This window comes from Phascolarctos cinereus, unplaced genomic scaffold (assembly GCF_003287225.1).
Source record: "Phascolarctos cinereus isolate Bilbo 61053 unplaced genomic scaffold, phaCin_HiC Scaffold_4;HRSCAF=312, whole genome shotgun sequence".
Lineage (NCBI taxonomy): Eukaryota > Metazoa > Chordata > Mammalia > Diprotodontia > Phascolarctidae > Phascolarctos > Phascolarctos cinereus.
Window position 1 is genome coordinate 667,428,669 of NW_027555847.1, and position 16,482 is coordinate 667,445,150.

Sequence of the window (16,482 nt, forward strand, 5' to 3'; positions counted from 1 at the left end):
ACTGAAGGCAGGCTTGGGGCGGCCGCACTTTCCTAACTCGGCCATGGGGGGACTCCAGCCTGTCTGGGAATGTATGCCTAAAACTACAATTCCCAGAAGGAACTGCTCTCCAAAACCCCGCCCCCAACGCCTTCAGCCGCGACTACCAATCCCAGGAGGCTCAGCGCGCTCTCCGGCCTCCTTCTAAGCGGCGGCGCTTCGCAGCCTATCGGGATACGTAGTCCAGCCGGCCCAGCGCAAGAAGGCCCGGCTAGCCCGCGGCTCTCTGCCCCACCTACCCCCCTTCCATGTCCTCCGTCCAGTTGCGGCTGCTACTCGTTGGGGAGTTGGGTGACGTGTAGTAATCCCCGCCGGGGCTCGTGTCCACGTCTTCCTCCAGGGAGCCTGATTTATGTCGTTTGCTCCTACAGAGGAAAAAAAAATTCGAAGTCCAGTTACCCCATGACCTGGGGCGGGGGGGGGTGAGGCTAGTTTAATCGAACTCCGGACTTCCGGTTGTGACAGGGGCATCATGGGAACCCTGGAATGTTAGCCAAGGATGTCAGAGCTGGAGGCGGAGGGGGGGAACCCAAGACTACTTCGATGAGGAAACTGAGGTCCACAGAGGGGGAGGGGACTTGGAACTTGCCTTCCCTGGCCCCCACCCCATATTTTACATATGGGGAAACTGGCTTAAGTAGGGGGATGGGACTTGCTTCCCTTCCATTTTACATATGAGGAAACTGAGGCCCAGAGAGGGGAAGAGACTTGCCTACTCCCCTGTTTTGCACATGGTGAAACAGGCTCAGGGAGGGGAAAAGATGGGTCTCCCCTACGTTTTCTTCCCCAAAAGGGAAGAAAAGTGCCTTCCTTCCATTTACCTATGAGGAAACTGAGGCCAGGGAAGGGAAGTTCTCACCCAAGCCCACACAATGAGTCCGTAGTAACAGCTGGGCCTTCCAAGCACGGGCTTTTTCCCCAGCCCAAGGCCTAGGGGTTGGAGGAGAGGGGAGACCCCTGGATTGTGCCCAAGCTTTGGAGGGATCCATTGGATTGTAAATTTGGAGCTGGAAGAAACCTTCCTTAGAGGCTATCTGATCCAACCCCTCGTTTTACAGATAGGGAAACTGAGGCCTAAAGGGGTCAAGGGACTTTTTGATGGTCACACAGGTTAAATAGTAAGTGGCAGAACCAGGATTTTCGACAAGGGCCTTTTATACCAAAAACTGCATTTTTCCCCACTGCACCACTGCAAAAGAATGGACTATTCCTGGGGTTAGGGAATGCAAGCCTGTAGATGCTGTAGGATACTCATACCATGCATGTGTTATGGTGTGGCTACAGGTTTGGGAGCCCACATAACCTTTCTGCAGGAGGAATGGGGGTACTGGGTATGGGTTATTCTAGGTTTCAATTCTTTAAGAATGCAAAATTTTGTCATTATAGATAGACTTTACTTCCATGGACACAGAGTACAGGCCTTCGAAAGCAGTTTAATGAGTTTCTATGGTCAAAATATATTAATTGCCTAGTGGTAATGAGGTTCTCTGTTCATGAAACTGGGCCTCATATAAGAGACACAGTCTGTGGTTGGGTCCATCCTCAAAGCCTTTCCAGCATGATAGGCCCTGTCAGGGGACTTCATGCTTCACTGACATGGTCTTTGAGAGGTAGGTCCCACGTAGTTTTTCCTTCATTCTCGAATGATGAGACACCAGAGGAGGGCATCAGTGGAAGAATGATAGCAATAAAAACAAGATCTGTAATCACAGACCCTTGAAGTAATAATAACCCCTCACATCTGCACAGTACATAAATCACTTTCCCATCTATTCCCTTATTTGAACTACAGAACAGTCCCTTGAAGGAGGAAGGGCAGGAATTATACCCATTTTATAGATGAGTAAATTTGAGGCTCAGAAAGTGAATGGACTTACCCAAAGTTATACATGTACTAAATGGCAGAGTCAGTCTTAAAAGTATTATGAGGAAACTGAGGCCAGGGAAGGGAAGAGATTTGCCCAAGCCCAAGTCAGTACTAAAAACTGATTCTCAATTTCCGGGCTCTTTACATGACAGATAGTACACTGTAGAATTATGGAATGTCAGAGCTAGGAGGGACATGATTGGAGGCCATCTTGTCCAACCTCCTTATTTTACAAAGAAGGAAAATGAGGCTTGGGGGAGACATGTAGGAAGATAATGTCAGAGCTGGGACGATGATGATAGCTATTTATGTATGACTATATACTGATATATGATGGCATATTTATATACAAAGCATTTTATGTACATTATCGTGTTTTGATCTTTCAACAACCCTGTGAGGTAGATAGCATAGTATCATTGCCCTGTGAGATGACTGTGACTCATAGTTGTTAAGTGACTTGTATGGGGACCCAACTGCTAGTCAATGGCAAAGCTGGGATTCAAACCCAGGTCTCTTGCTTTGAAGTTGAGCACTGCCTCTGCTACCCCTTGCTGCCATCTGTAGTCCAGGGTTCCTTCCTGGCTTCTTCTCCCTGACAAAGTGCCTGGGGTGAGAACATACCCACTGGAGGAGGTGCTGGGCAGTGTTCTTCTCATGCCCGTGCTGGCAGGATTCAGGTCATAGGCCAGGTGCCCTTGTAACTCGCCCAGGGAGAAGTTCGGTCCTGTGCCTGTCACCACAGGTGCTGCAAAAACCAACAAAAAGAGGGGGGTAGATGAAGTACTGGGGTGCAGGGGAGGAGCTCCCTGGGAAACAGGAGGCTGCAGGTAGTATTAATCCAATCTCACAAATAAGGAAACTGAGGTTTAAATGAGTCCCAAAATGAGATGGCAGGAGAGTTAGGAGCGGAATCATTGAATCTTTAGAGCGGGAAGGGATCTTTGAGATCATTTAGTCAAATCTCCCCATTTTACAGATAAGGAAACTGAAACTGAGAAAAGGGAAGTGATTTGCCAACAGTGCCACAGTAAATTAGGAGGCAGGCTTAAAAACCCAGGACTCCTGCTCCCTAGAACAGTACCATCTCTGTTCCTCGCTGTTGTCTCCCCATTGTCTACAGGAACGTCCGTTTAGGAGATACAGGTGTTCTCTGAAGATATTTCTATTTTTAGTTTGATAGCAATTGTTGAAGTTAGACACTTTTGAGATGGACAGTGGGACAGGCAGATAGTTGCCATTGGGAAAGGGGAGAGGGAAGTGGCACTGGTCACATTCAAAGCAGGACTGCCCCCAATAGGGGTAGGATTTGAAACAGGGAAGCCCTGGGGTGGGGGAAGAGGGGAAGCCTCTCAGTGATAGGAAGAGAAGACTAGCCAGAGGGAGCTTCCCAAGGCCAGGGCTGAGGGAAGCAGCTGACAGGAAAGACACAGCATCTTTGGGGAAGTGGCCAAGTGGGCAGAGTAGTGAAAGCAGTGACATGGGGAAGGAAGGATTTTTGTTGTCAGTGTAAGTTTTATTTTAGCTCAGCTACTTAAGATGCTCCCTGGCCCTTGTGGGTGAGGCTGGGGCCTGAGGGGACCCAGATGTGCCTCAGATTCCATTCTCCACAAGGGCTGGACTCACAGCTTAATGAAGGTGTAGTCTCTTCTCTTTGAACTTATCTGAGAGGGAATGAGAGCCCAGCAATGGAGCCTAGGAATAGACTAAGACCATTCCTACAGTGTGTGTCCTCTCCCACCATCCCCGTTGAGTCGACCAGCACTCTCACTGAACCCCTATCCCTCATCATGCCTGCCGTCCCTCTCACTGAGGCCCCATCCTCTCATCGAGTCTACCAGCACTCTCACTGAACCCCTATACCTCATCATGCCTGTCGTCCCTCTTACTGAGGCCCCATCCTCTCATCGAGTCGACCAGCACTCTCACTGAACCCATATCCCTCATCATGCCTGCCGTCCCTCTCACTGAGGCCCCATACTCTCACTGAATTGACCAGCACTCTCACTGAACTCCTGTTCTCTCATTAAACCTTCCATCCCTCTCACTGAACCCCTATACTCTCATTGGACCCTCATGCCTTGACTAAGTTCCCACTTGCTCACCAAGCTCCTATCTCCTCTTTGAGCTCCATCCCTTCCTTGAATTCTCATCACTTCCAAGTGCCCACATGCCTTCCCTAAGACCACATTCCTGTATCCTTTGTTCCCTCACTGAGCTTACTACCTTCCTCACTCAGCCCCCATCCCCTTACTGAACCTGCCTCAATAAGCCCCCAACCCTTCACTGAACCCCACCCTCCCCACTGAAAAGTCCTTCCCCAAACCCATCTCCTTCCTGAGACTCCATCCCTTCATTGAGTCCCATGGATTACAGCAGGGTCAGGGCACAAATGGGTGCTGGGGGGCCAGGCAATTACTCACTCCGGGAGACTTGGATGAGCTCCGTGACACTGAAGACCCCAGATGTAACAAAGCTTTCCTGGAAGTCTGTGGTGTCTGTGAAGAAAGAGAGACAGTGGCCAGTCAGAGGAAGGAAGACACCATGCGGGGTGGGCTGGGGTGGGCTGGGATGAGGAACCTCTGGTTCCAACACCTAGTCCTGTTTATCCTTTTGTTTATCCTTCAAAGAATCCCAGGAGTGAAATGGACTTGGGTTGATCTCCCCCATCTGCCTGCAGCAGGAAGGGCCACATAACCTTGGCCAGAAAGGATCTGGAAAGGACCTGAGAATGTAGAATGTCAGAACTAGAAGACACCTTAGAGATAATCTTGACTAACTTTCCTCATTATGTAGGTTTGGAAACTGAGGCTCAGAGAAGATGAAGGACTTGTTCAAGGTCACATAGGGGATACTGGAGTCTTCTGATTCCTTGTCACCTGCCTTTCCCTTTGGGCTATGCTGTCTCCCCCAGGCACTGTATTAAGATCTGGGTTCTACTACAGCATGCCACTTCTAGAACATCATCTCCATGCACCCTGGAGAGATTCATTTTTACTCATTCTACAGGCTGGAAATGAAGGTCCTGAGAGATTATGGACCTGCCTCATCATGTAGGCTATCAGGTTAAATCAGGATTACAGCCCTCTTCTTTTTCCTCCTTTTACCAATTCCCCTTTCAACTCTACCCCATCCCTCGTGGTCATTGGAAACACATGGAGCAATCCCTCCCAATTCCCTTGGGGGTAGGGTGGGGGTGATGCAAGACATACACCAACGAACTCTGGTTGGGCCTAAGGCCCAAGTGCTATGGATGGTGAGGGAAGATGGTTGAGGTTGTGTGTGTGTGTGTGTGTGTGTGTGTGTGTGTGTGTGTGTGTGTGTCCCCTCCCCCCCAATTTTCTCCACCAGGGGGCAGCAATTGTCTGACTCCCTAAATTTATGCTTTGTCCCAGCATCCCTTAGGTATTGTTCTGGCATCTTCACCACCTGTGGATGGCCCTCCTGGAGACAGTCTGTCCTCATCCTTCCTAGATAGAGTCTCTCCCCCGCCACCTCCCCCACTGCCCCTTTTCACTTCTCTAATCCTAGATTGTCCCAGAGGCTCCTTAAGAATGTCCTATTTCCTGCTCCCTAGATTCCTTAGGAATGGTCTGTCTTGTCCTCTAACCATGGGTTTTCCTCAGACTCCCCGGAAGACCTCATCTGCTGTCTTCTTCAGCTTTCTCCTCTTTTCAATGACCCCCATACTTCATTTCTGGCCTTGTTGTTTCTCTTGAGGCTAGGTCCCATGTCTGAACGTTCCTGCAGGACATCTCCCTCTGTATGTCCTGGCATGTCATTACCCTCTCTGAAAATACATTCTCCTAATTTCCACCTTCAGTGCCATTCTCCCAGGGCCCAGGAAACTGCAAATCCCTGTGCGGACACTTGTCTGTGCACAGTTGTCTCTCCCTTTAGATTCTGAGCTCCGTGTAGGCAGGGCCCACGCTCTGGCCGTCTTTGGGTCCCCGGTGCTTAGCACCATGCCTGGTACACAGTGAGCACGTGATAAATCTTTACTGACAGACAGACTCTGACCTTTCTTCACTTTCCTTTATTCAGTCTGTCTCAGAATTCTGTCCTCTCATTTCTTCCTTCAAAATGTCTCAAAATAGTTTTCTGTCCTCCTCACCATTCCTACGGTCCCTACCTAATCCAGGATGTATCCTCTAGAGCCTACAAACTTCCAGCACCATCTTCCATCTCCAACCTTTCATCTACTCCAATCCACATAGATGGGTCCTCTACAGTTCCACCCAATATACACCAGACTTAGTCCTACTTCCAAAAGTATATACTGATCTTAATCTTGGAATGCCCCCCCTCCATCGAACCCATCCTTCAGTGCCCAACCTCCACCTCCACCAGGAAGGCCTCTCTGATTGCCCTAAGCTGTTCAACAGTGGCCTCCTTCTCTGGACTCCTTTTTATTTTTTTCTTTTTGGAGGCAATCAGGGTTAAGTGACCTGCCCAGGGTCATACAGCTGGTAAGTGTCTGAGGCTGGATTTGAACTTGGGTCCTCCTGACACCAAGGCTGGTGCTCTATCTACTGTACCACCAAGCTGCCCCTCTGGGCTCCTCTTATAATAATAGCTAGCATTCATATAGTACTTTCAGGTTTGCAAAGCGCTCCACTAATATTATTATCTCATTTAATCCTCACAACAACTTGGGAGGTAGGTACTATTTTTATCTCCATTTCACAGGTGAGGAAGCGGAAGCAAAGGTTAAGTGACTTGCCCACAGTCATAGCCAAGAAGTATCTGAGGCAGTCTTCCTGACTCCAGGTCCGATGTTCCGTCCACCATAGTGCCTAGCTGTTGTTTGTAGCACACAGTCTAACACCTAGGCATGGTAATAGCTCTTCAGCTTGACAGCAGTTCCCTGAGTGCTGAGGTCTTCTGTCTCTTGGGCAGAGCAGATCCCTGGGCTACTCGAGTAAATCCTTATTGACTAAGTGACCTGAGGCAGGACTTTATGGTGTTAGAATGTTCTCAATGCATTCACTCCGAGTTGGAAGGGGCCTCAGAGACCATCTAGCCCAGCCCATAAACCTGACCAGGAATCCCTTCTACAATTCCCTCCCCAGCCTCAAAGTGGTCAGCCAGCTCTGCTTAAAGACGGATGATAATGATGGGGGTGGAGTGGAGGGTGAGCAGAACTCATGATCTCTTAATGCAGTCCATTCTCCTGATGGATCACTCAAATTGTTAGGAAGTTTGGTTTTCTTTTCCTTAAGTCTCCTCTCTAGGCTAAATATCCCCAGTTCCTTCAACACCCCGCCCCCCTCAGGGGCCTGGTTTCCAGTTCCCTCCTGGGACCAGGGGGATCCTTCACTCTTGCCCTGGGCCAATATGAGTAGGATGCCCTCCCTCTAAAAGGGGTCAGGCAGGGCCATAGGCTAGGGGTGGTGTGAGGAGGTACTGAGTCTGGGACTGGCTGAGGGAGAGGTGATTACCGGCCCTCCCTCCCCACCCCCCCAAGGCCTGCCAGCAGTTTCCTCTTGGCAGCCTGTCCCAGCTGCCCCACTGCAACCAAAGCATTTCCCCTCTTACTGCCTACCCAGCCACCAGCTCCCTCGGTCCCTCCCTCTCTCCCTCCCTCCCTCCTTCCTCTGCGTTGGCCTCTCCCTGGCCCAGGATTTCCTGTTTCTGTAGTGGACAGGCTCGCTCTCTGGAGGACTCCCTGGCCAGGGAGGGAGGGGGTGGGACTTGACTTCCTCTGCCTGACAGGCTGAGTCCAAGGGGAGTTTCTTTGTGGAGTGGACAAAGGCAGCCAGTGGGAGTAGTGAAATCAGCACTGGACTTGGGAGTCAGAATCTTGGATCAGCCAGCCACATATATCTGTGCGACCTTGGCCTTGTTGCTTCCCCTCTGTGGGGCTGTTTCCTCTCCTGTCAAATGAGGGGGTTGAACTACTAAGTGTTTTTTAAGGTTCCTTCCAGCTCTGACATTTATGAACCAGAAGTGTGGTGGTTTGGGATTTGTGGATTCTTGCTGGCAGAGGACATGTTGGGTGATAGGGAGAGTGGAGATGACTGGGGCCCTGGAACCTCCAACCACAGGGGTGTGCCAAGCCCCTTACTAACCACTGGTCATATGGCCATGTAGAGTTATAGCCAGTGTCTGCTGTGTCTAGAAAGCTAAACGCTAATGAACCTGCCCCTCGACTTCCCACCTGTTCACACCTTTACTTTAGCAATATCTGTCTTACCTTTGATCATAATACTATGTTGTACAATAGTCCCCTTCTGCTCTCTGAAGGCAGGGGCAAAGGCTTATCTACCTCTATATCTTTCACACTGTCTCATAAATGACTGTAAGTAACAAGACAGAGAGACCCAGGCTTCATCGCTAACCTGGGAGGTAGAAGATTGGGGTGGGCCAGGTTCAAATCACTGAGACTCTAGAGGGGGGAAGGATTAATTTGTTTGCCAAGGACTGAGGCCTCTTAGAGAATTTTTATCATTACAGAATCATAGAATTTAGATAGAACTATACAGGACCCTAAAGAATAGGGGAAACTGAGGCATAGGGAGATAAAATGATTTGCCCAAGGTCACACAGGCAATAAGCAGTAAAGCTGGGAATTTGAACCCAGATCCTCTGATTCCCAATCCTGTGCTCTTTCTAATACATCATAGGTTAGAAGGGCCCTTAAAGATTACCTAGGAAATTGAGGCAAAGAGTGGGCAAATGTCATGCTTGGGGTTACATACAGCAAGTGAGGAGCACCATGAGTCTTGCCCTCTCCCTATCGCTGATGTTCTCATTCCTCCACTTACCCAGTGTGATGGGCTTACTGTCTTCTTGGTCAGAGCCCATTCCTGCCCGGGGGCTACCGCTCTGCTCTGAGTCTGAAATGAGAGAAGAGAGACAAGGCATTGAAAACTCCTTTCCCCCTATGTTTGCCACAAGGAATAATAACAATGATAAAGAGTCACATTTTTTAGCACTTAAATTTTCAAAGCACTTTTATATACGTTATCTTGTTTGACCCCCCACAACAACCTTTCACGATAGGTAAAGCAAATAAATCTATGAATCTATAATCTCTATTTTATAGATGAGGGAAAAAAAGAGGCATTAATGGATAAGAGTGCTAGGCTTAGAATTAGGAAGACCTGCATTCAAATCTTACCTTTCAGTGGATGTGCAACCCAAGGCAAGTCACTGAACCACTATGATTCAGACAACTTTCCAAAGACTTATTTACTAAGCCACTGACTGGTTTTGGTTTGCTTGGGTGGAGGGACCTCCTACTCTAAGAGTTTCCACCCACTGCTAAAATCACAGATTCTTCATTTATTTGTATATAAATGAAGAAACTGAGGTTTGGGTCAAGTGACTGCCACAGTCATGAATATACCAAGTGAGAGAACAGAGAGTAAAACTCTGATCTCTTGACTTCCAGTCGAGAGCACTTTCTAGCATGTCTCTACCAGTTGGCCCAGAGCAGCCTACATGCCCATCCCTATTCCCCTGGAGTAGCTTAGGTGCCAACCTCATGGGTTCCAATCCTAGATGATCATAGATTTAAAGCTGGGAAGTGCCCTACAGACCAAAGAGTCCCAATCTCTTATTTTAAGATGAGGAAACTCAATCAGAGAAAAGACAAGAGGCGTGGCCAGGATCACATAGCTAGTATGTGTCTGAGGAGGGATCTCTCTTCCTGATTCCAGGTTCAGGGCCCTCTGCTCCCAGCTGGGCATCCTTTGGACATTCCCAGCTTGCTTCTCTTGCTATGGTTGACCTCCAGTCCACTTCTCTCTTCCCTCTGGGGAGGGTGTCCTAATGCCCAGTCTGATCTCTTGGCTTCTTTAGGGAATCCTGCCCCATTCCAGAGGCCAGACAGGAGCAGGTGGCAAGGTGATAACCTGGCCCCTATTTGGGGATGGAGTTAGGATGGTGGTCCTGTATGCGGGGGTTGGTGATGGGGAAAGGCCATCCCCTACCACAGATGGTTAAAAAGTTAATAGCTGGTGACCAGGCAGGGTCGGAGTGCTGGGCCCGTTGCCATAGTGACAGCCTTACACTAATGGCTCCCTGACGTAATCTGATTTGCTGAGTTAATGGACAGTCTCGGCGGCCTCTGCCCGCCCGCCAGAGCTCCCTCTCCCGCCCAGACGGTGATAAATGGGCTCCCTCGCCTCCCCAGCACCCGCCTGCCGGCTGCCCGGAATCAAGGAAGCTCCCGACCTCCGGCCCAGTGGCGCCTTTAACCAGGCCTGGCTTATGCTGAACCTCCTCCCTCCTCTCTCTTCCATCCTCCTCCTGCTTTCAACCGCCCAGAGGGTTCCTGGACCCTGGAGGACACCAAGAATCATAACATAACAACCCCATCATCTTTAGTGCTGGAAACTTTACAGAGAGCGTTTTTCCCATTCATCCTTTGAGGTGGGTGTTGGCAGTACTTACTGCTGCCCCCATTTTGCAGATGTGGAAACTGAGGCCCAGAGACATGAAGAGGCTTGCCTAAATTCACACTACTGGACAGTGGCAGAGCCTGCATGCAAACCCAGGTCTCCTGACGCCAGATCTGGAACTCATTCCACCATACCACGTTGGTTCCACATTACCTCCCAAAATGCCCGGCCTTTGCTGGTATAGGGAGAGAGGGTAGTGATTGATCAATCAGCCAATCAATAAACTCTTACTGAGCACCTACTATGTGTCAGGTACTGTGCTAGGTGCTGACGATACAAAGGAAAAAAAAATAGCCCCCACCCTTGAGGAACTAACATTCTGTTGAGGAAACCCATAGGCATATATACAAGGCATCTCAAAAGTTCGGTTATAAGTTTTAATTTAAAGCTTACTTTAAATTAAATCTTGAAATAGTACTGAGACTTTTGGGACACCTTCTATAAGTATATTCAAAATATGGCAAGTAAATACAAGGTAAGTTCAGTAGGAAAGCACCAGCAGCTGGGGGGAGATGGAGCACACATATGTACTCATGGGCAGGAAGGAAGCTCTGAGTCATTCTCCTCTCTCCTGGCTCTCTGGTCCAAGCATCAACTGTGTGTTTCTCAGGGTAGTAACAATAACTGATGAAGGGCCGCAAAGTTTGCAAAGTGTTTTATACACATGATCTCATTTGTTCTTTACTACAGCCCTGTGAGGCTAAATGCTGCAGAATATGTCATTATTCCCATTTTACAGATGAACAAACTGGGGCTGAGAGATTAAGAAACCTACCCATTTGGACATAGGTAGTGTCTGATTTGTTAGGGGGCTGTGGGCACATATCTCGGAGTATGCCTGCCCCCTGTGTACATACATCCATTCAGTACACATTGAACACATGAATGAATTCACATACACATAGCACATACTCATGCTCTGGCACAGATGCATGTGCACATGTAAAATGATCAGGTTGGACAAGACAAGAGGATACAGAAGGCCAAAAGTGGAAGGGACTTTGGAGGACATGTAGTCCAATTTCCATATTTTATATTTGAGGAAACTGAGGCCCAGAAAGGAGTGGTGACTTATCAACCCTCAGTCATAACAAGAATTAGTGGCAGAGTTGGATCCCAGGTTTCCTTTCTATCAGTCCTAGGCACTTTCTAAGGAACCACGCAACTGAATGGCACAAAATTGTGGGAAAAATCAGAAGCAGTCTCTAAGGTCCCTTCCAGTTCCATGTGAGAGAGTTTCCTGTTGTGGAAAAAGCACTGGACAGATAGCCAGAAGATGTGGGGTCTAGACCCAGCTCAGCTATTAACTCCACAAAGCAAGTTACTTTCTCCACCTGAGCCTTGAATGCTAAAATAGAAAGGTGGAACAGATAATAGTCAACGAATCTTTCAATTAAGAAATTCCATGATTCTATGATTCTCTTCTAGCTCTTTACATTCTATATTTTAAGGTCCCTCCTAACTCCAACATTCTATGTCTAAGGGCCCTTCAAGCTCTGACATTCCATGAGTCTGTGAGTTAGATAGGTACCTGTTTGCTGAGAGGGCACACATCAGCCTTCCCTTCCTCAAAGCTTCCAGCTATCCATTGTGCCTTCATCTCCTGGAAAATTACCCATGAGCCAATGCAGGGGTCCAGATCTGTCTTCTTCACTCCTTCCTCTCCCTAGCCTTGTCCAGCTATTGTGTAACTCCTTATCACAGAATCTCAGCCTAGGTGTTCTCCACTCTACCCCCCAAGGGGTGATGGGCACCCCTCAAGCCTCCATCCCACCCTGCCCCCAAAAGTCACCTCTCTGCATCTGGAAATCAGACTGGTCCAGGATACACGCCTTCCATGAGTGTCCCTTCCCATTTCAGGGGTTAGAAATACAGGGCAGGAGATCCTTGCTGGGCTCTGACCTCCCCACTTCAACAACTGCCTGTACCAGCTCTCATCAGTAGCGCACGCGCACACACACACATACACACACACACACACACACACACACACACACACACACACTGTGATCCCCTTGCCTTCATCTTATCTAAAAATAATCAGCCTTCTTGGGCCATGAGCAGACGCTGAGCTCAGCATTATTGGTTTCCAGAGCAGCTTGGATTAGAGTCCCAGATCTACTTCCTTTTTCTCAGTCTTCTTTCCTGCTCCAACAAGAGGGAATCTGGATAGGGTAAGGGGTAGCCAGGTCAATATTGTGGGAAGAAAGACCATTCCCTATTTCCTAGCTGGACCAAATGAAAATACAACTGTATTCTAAAAGGTATATGAGGTTTTGGGGGACAGAGCACATCATTTTCTGTATACATGTCCATACAGCGCTCTCTTCTTATCCCAGAAACCTGTGTCCAAATGCTTTCCTGCATCAGAATCTTTGGTACAACTGTTTCCTTCACCCAGAATTCCCCTCCCCATTCTCTCTACCACTTCCCCTCTGCCTCTGACCCATTCTTTACCCCCCAGGGAACTGTGATATGATGGTACTAGCACCCCATTTGGATCAGTAGACCTGGTTTGAATCCAGGCTCTGCCACTTTCTAGCTATATGACTTTGGTCAAGTCACTTCCATCCTCTGAAACTCAATTTTCTCAACAGTAAAATGAAGGCATCTGCTAGATGATCTCTAAAGTTCTTTCCAGTACTAACTTTCTGTGAGTCTATGATCTCTATTTGTCCTTCTGGTCCTTCAAAGTGCAGCTCAAATGGTACCTGCTCCCTGAAGCCTTCCTACATTGTCTCCAGTCCATATCCTTGCCTCTCTTATGGAGGGTAACTTGGAAGATTGTGAGGGGATTAGAGACCATGCCATTACCGGATCAAGTAATGGAATGGGGGATGTTTAACCAGAAGGAGAAAAGACCCAAAGAAGACATGATCGTCTGTCTTCACATTTGTTGTTGTTCAGTCCTTTCAGTTGTGTCTGACTCTTCATGGCCTCGTTTAGGATTCCCTTGGCAAAGATACCGGGGGGGGGGGGTTGCCATTTCTGTCTCTAGCTCATTTTACATATGAGGAAACCAAGTCAAATAGAGTTAAGTGCCTCATCCAGGGTCACCCAGCTAGTGTCTGAGGCCAGATTTGAACTCACTGAAGTTGAGTCTTCCTGATTCCAAGCCCAGTACTCTATCCACTGCACCACCTGGCTGTTCCTGTCTTCAACTGTCTGAGGGGAAGTCATGAGGAAGAGGGATTAAGGTTATTCTGCTTGACCTCTGAGGGCAGCACCAGGAGCAGTAGGTAGCAGGTATAGCAATACAGATTTCTATCTTTTCTAAGGAGAACCTTCCTAACCGTAAGAGCTGTCCAGCCATTGTCGGAGGCAGACTAAGGGAATAGGGAGCTTCCACCATTAGAGGTATACAGAGACTGGATGATTACATCCAATGAATGGTGTATGTAGAACTCATACTTTGAGGATGGGTTGGACTAGATGTTTTCTACAGGGCCTTCTCACTCTAGAATTCTTGACCTCCCAAAGCACTGGCTGTCCTTCTCTTATGTGCTCATCACATTCTGGCTTGTGTTATGGTTACTGATGAACATGCTTTATTTTCCCTACTAGATTCTGAGCTTTTGGCTAAAGGCTCAATTTATCGATTTAAAATTTATAAAGTACCTTTACATTCATTCTCTAATTTGATTCCCAAAATAACCTCGGGAGATAATGATGATAACCACGATTGCTGCCACCACCACCATTATTACTTTGTCTATAGCAGCTTAAGGTTTATCAAATGCTTTTCACACAACAATCCACGTGAGGTAGGTAAAGTATTATTTTACAGGTGAAGGAATTAAGGCATATGAAGAGTAATGAATTGCCCAAAGTCACAAGAGACCAAGCTATGGTTCTAATCCAGTTCTCAAGAGGAATGATCTTTGGACTCAGAAGGAAGGCACAAAAATGGTGAACTGAGATGAAACCTAACATAAGTGAGGAAATGATAAGTGAAACACATAGTTGCCCTCATTGATTTTAGATAATCAGGCATGAATAAACTATATGCTCAAAGAACTGAGAGATAGCATTGCTGACCTACTATCAGTGACCTTTAAAATACTATGGAGAATGGGAGTGAAGGAAATAAGGGGGGGAAAGCATATGTTAAATAACTACTGTGTGCTAGGCACTGTGTTAAGTGCTGTGTAGATTTTATCTCAGTAGAGCTTCACGACAACCCTGTGGGGTAGGTATTATTATGATCCCCACTTTACAGCTGAGGAAACTGAGGCAGACAGAGGTTAAGTGATTTGTCTAGGAGCACAAAGTTAGCAAGTCTAAGGCTGAATTTGAACTCAGTTCTTCCTGACTCTAGACTCAGTACTCCTTCCACCTAGCTGAAGGTTGGAGATATAAGCAAAAGTCCTGTTTGTTTGGTTTTTTTAAATAGAAGAGTTTTCAAACTATTAGTCCGTGAGCTTGACTTTAGTACCTGGGGAAACTCTAAAATGTATCATTAAAGGGATGGTTTGTGAGCATTTAGAAAGGGAAGCAGTAATCACTAGGAGCTAGGATGTCTTCATAGAGACTAGGCCAGGGGTGTGTTACAGACCTAACATACCTACATTTCAGCAACATATTGGATTTGACTGTCAAATGTTATATACATAGACAAGAAGGAGAGATATGGGCTAAGTAATAATGTAATTAAATTGATTCAGAAGCGATTAAATGGCTGGACTAAAAGAATAGCAATGAAGTGTCGATATCAGCTTGGAGGGAGGCCTGGAAGTGGCACGTCCCAGGGATCTGTCCTTGGTCTTGTGTTGTTTAACAATTTGATCAATGACCTAGAAGAAAGTATAGACAGTGTGTACAGGAAGATCTCATTAGCACCCATGGATTCAATTATCATCGCTATGCAGATGATTTGTTGTTATTGTCGTCGTTTAGTTTTGTTTGCAGTCATGTCTGACTCTTCATGACCCTTTTCAGGCCTTGTTATTTTTGCACAAGACACTCCCTTTCCTGACTCTCTGCCTTTTCACTGTCCATATCCCAAGCCTGGGCTTTTTGTCTCCCCCCTTGTCTCTACCCCTAGCTTCCCTGGCTTTCTTCAATACTCAGCTCAAATCTTACCTTCTTCAGAAGGCCTTTCCTATTCTTCTCTCTCATCTCCCCCTCATCCCTTGCTGGTCTCTTCCCTCTGAGATGACACTTCATTTATTCTGTCTTATCTTGTATGTAGGGGGTGGGGCTTTTTTGCATATTTTCTTTATTAGAATGTGAGCACTTTGAAAATGGGGACCATCTTTTTGTCTTTCTTAGTATCCCCAGTGCCTGCTTCGTATAGTACCTGACACATAGTAAGCGCTTAATAAAAACTTGTTAACTGATGGGCTAACCTGAGTTTGAGGTCTATGCCAGACATTGTCTTGGTGATTCTGGGCAAACTGCTTAACCTCTTTGTGAATCAGTTTTGTCATTTATAAAACGACGCGCTGGACTTAATGACCTCTGAGGTTCATCCCAATTCTCAATCCTCTAACTCTCTAAACCCACGGTCCTCTAAAGTCCCTTCCAACTAAATCTATGACCCTATAGCATGCTTATCAAATTTGAAGATGACAGAAGAAGAAAAAAACAAACAAGTCGAATGACAATACAAAAGCATTTAAACAGTTTGGGGGGGGGGGCTGTGGCCTGAAGGCCACATGTGGCCCTCTAGGTCCTCAAGTGCTTGGATTCCGTCGAAGGGCCACATTTGAGGACCTAGAGGGCCACATGTGGCCTCAAGGCCGCAGGTTCTCTACCCCTGATTTAGAACAATGGACTGATTCCAGTAAAATAAAACTTACTTAGGATAAATGTAAAGTTCAGCCCTTCGGTTCAAAAAACCAATGGCACGAGTATAGGATGGAAATGTAACTAGGGTGACTGCTTTTGTGAAAAATATTTGGGAATTTTAACAGACTGAAGACTCAATATAAACGGGGATATACTGGCAAATGTTTAACAGCTGGTTTTCTTAGGAGGTTTTCTGTATACTTGACACATTTTTAAGTTGAATCTGCATTATTAACATTTTCTCTATCATTTTCTTTAGTCTACAGTGACAGTCAACAAAGCAACAACTCAAGCCTGATGTGTAGCATTTGTTGATTTTCAAAGTGTAAATACTCACACTGAAAATTTAACAACTGGCTCTCCAAGCTGATACTAGCT

General features: G+C 47.1%; 1 protein-coding gene across 7 annotated transcripts in view; it reads right to left on the minus strand.

Moving 5' to 3' along the window:
• Positions 1-16,482, minus strand: part of NFIC (nuclear factor I C) — a 144,069-nt gene that overhangs the window by 37,286 nt on the left and 90,301 nt on the right. For all 7 annotated transcript variants that reach the window (XM_020969340.2, XM_020969339.2, XM_020969341.2 and 4 more), the window contains exons 3-6: positions 8,674-8,745; positions 4,330-4,404; positions 2,531-2,654; positions 279-404 (exon numbers count right to left, since the gene is read on the minus strand). In XM_020969340.2, coding sequence (XP_020824999.1) covers positions 279-404; positions 2,531-2,654; positions 4,330-4,404; positions 8,674-8,745 — 397 coding nt within the window. The remainder of the gene's footprint in view (positions 1-278; positions 405-2,530; positions 2,655-4,329; positions 4,405-8,673; positions 8,746-16,482) is intronic.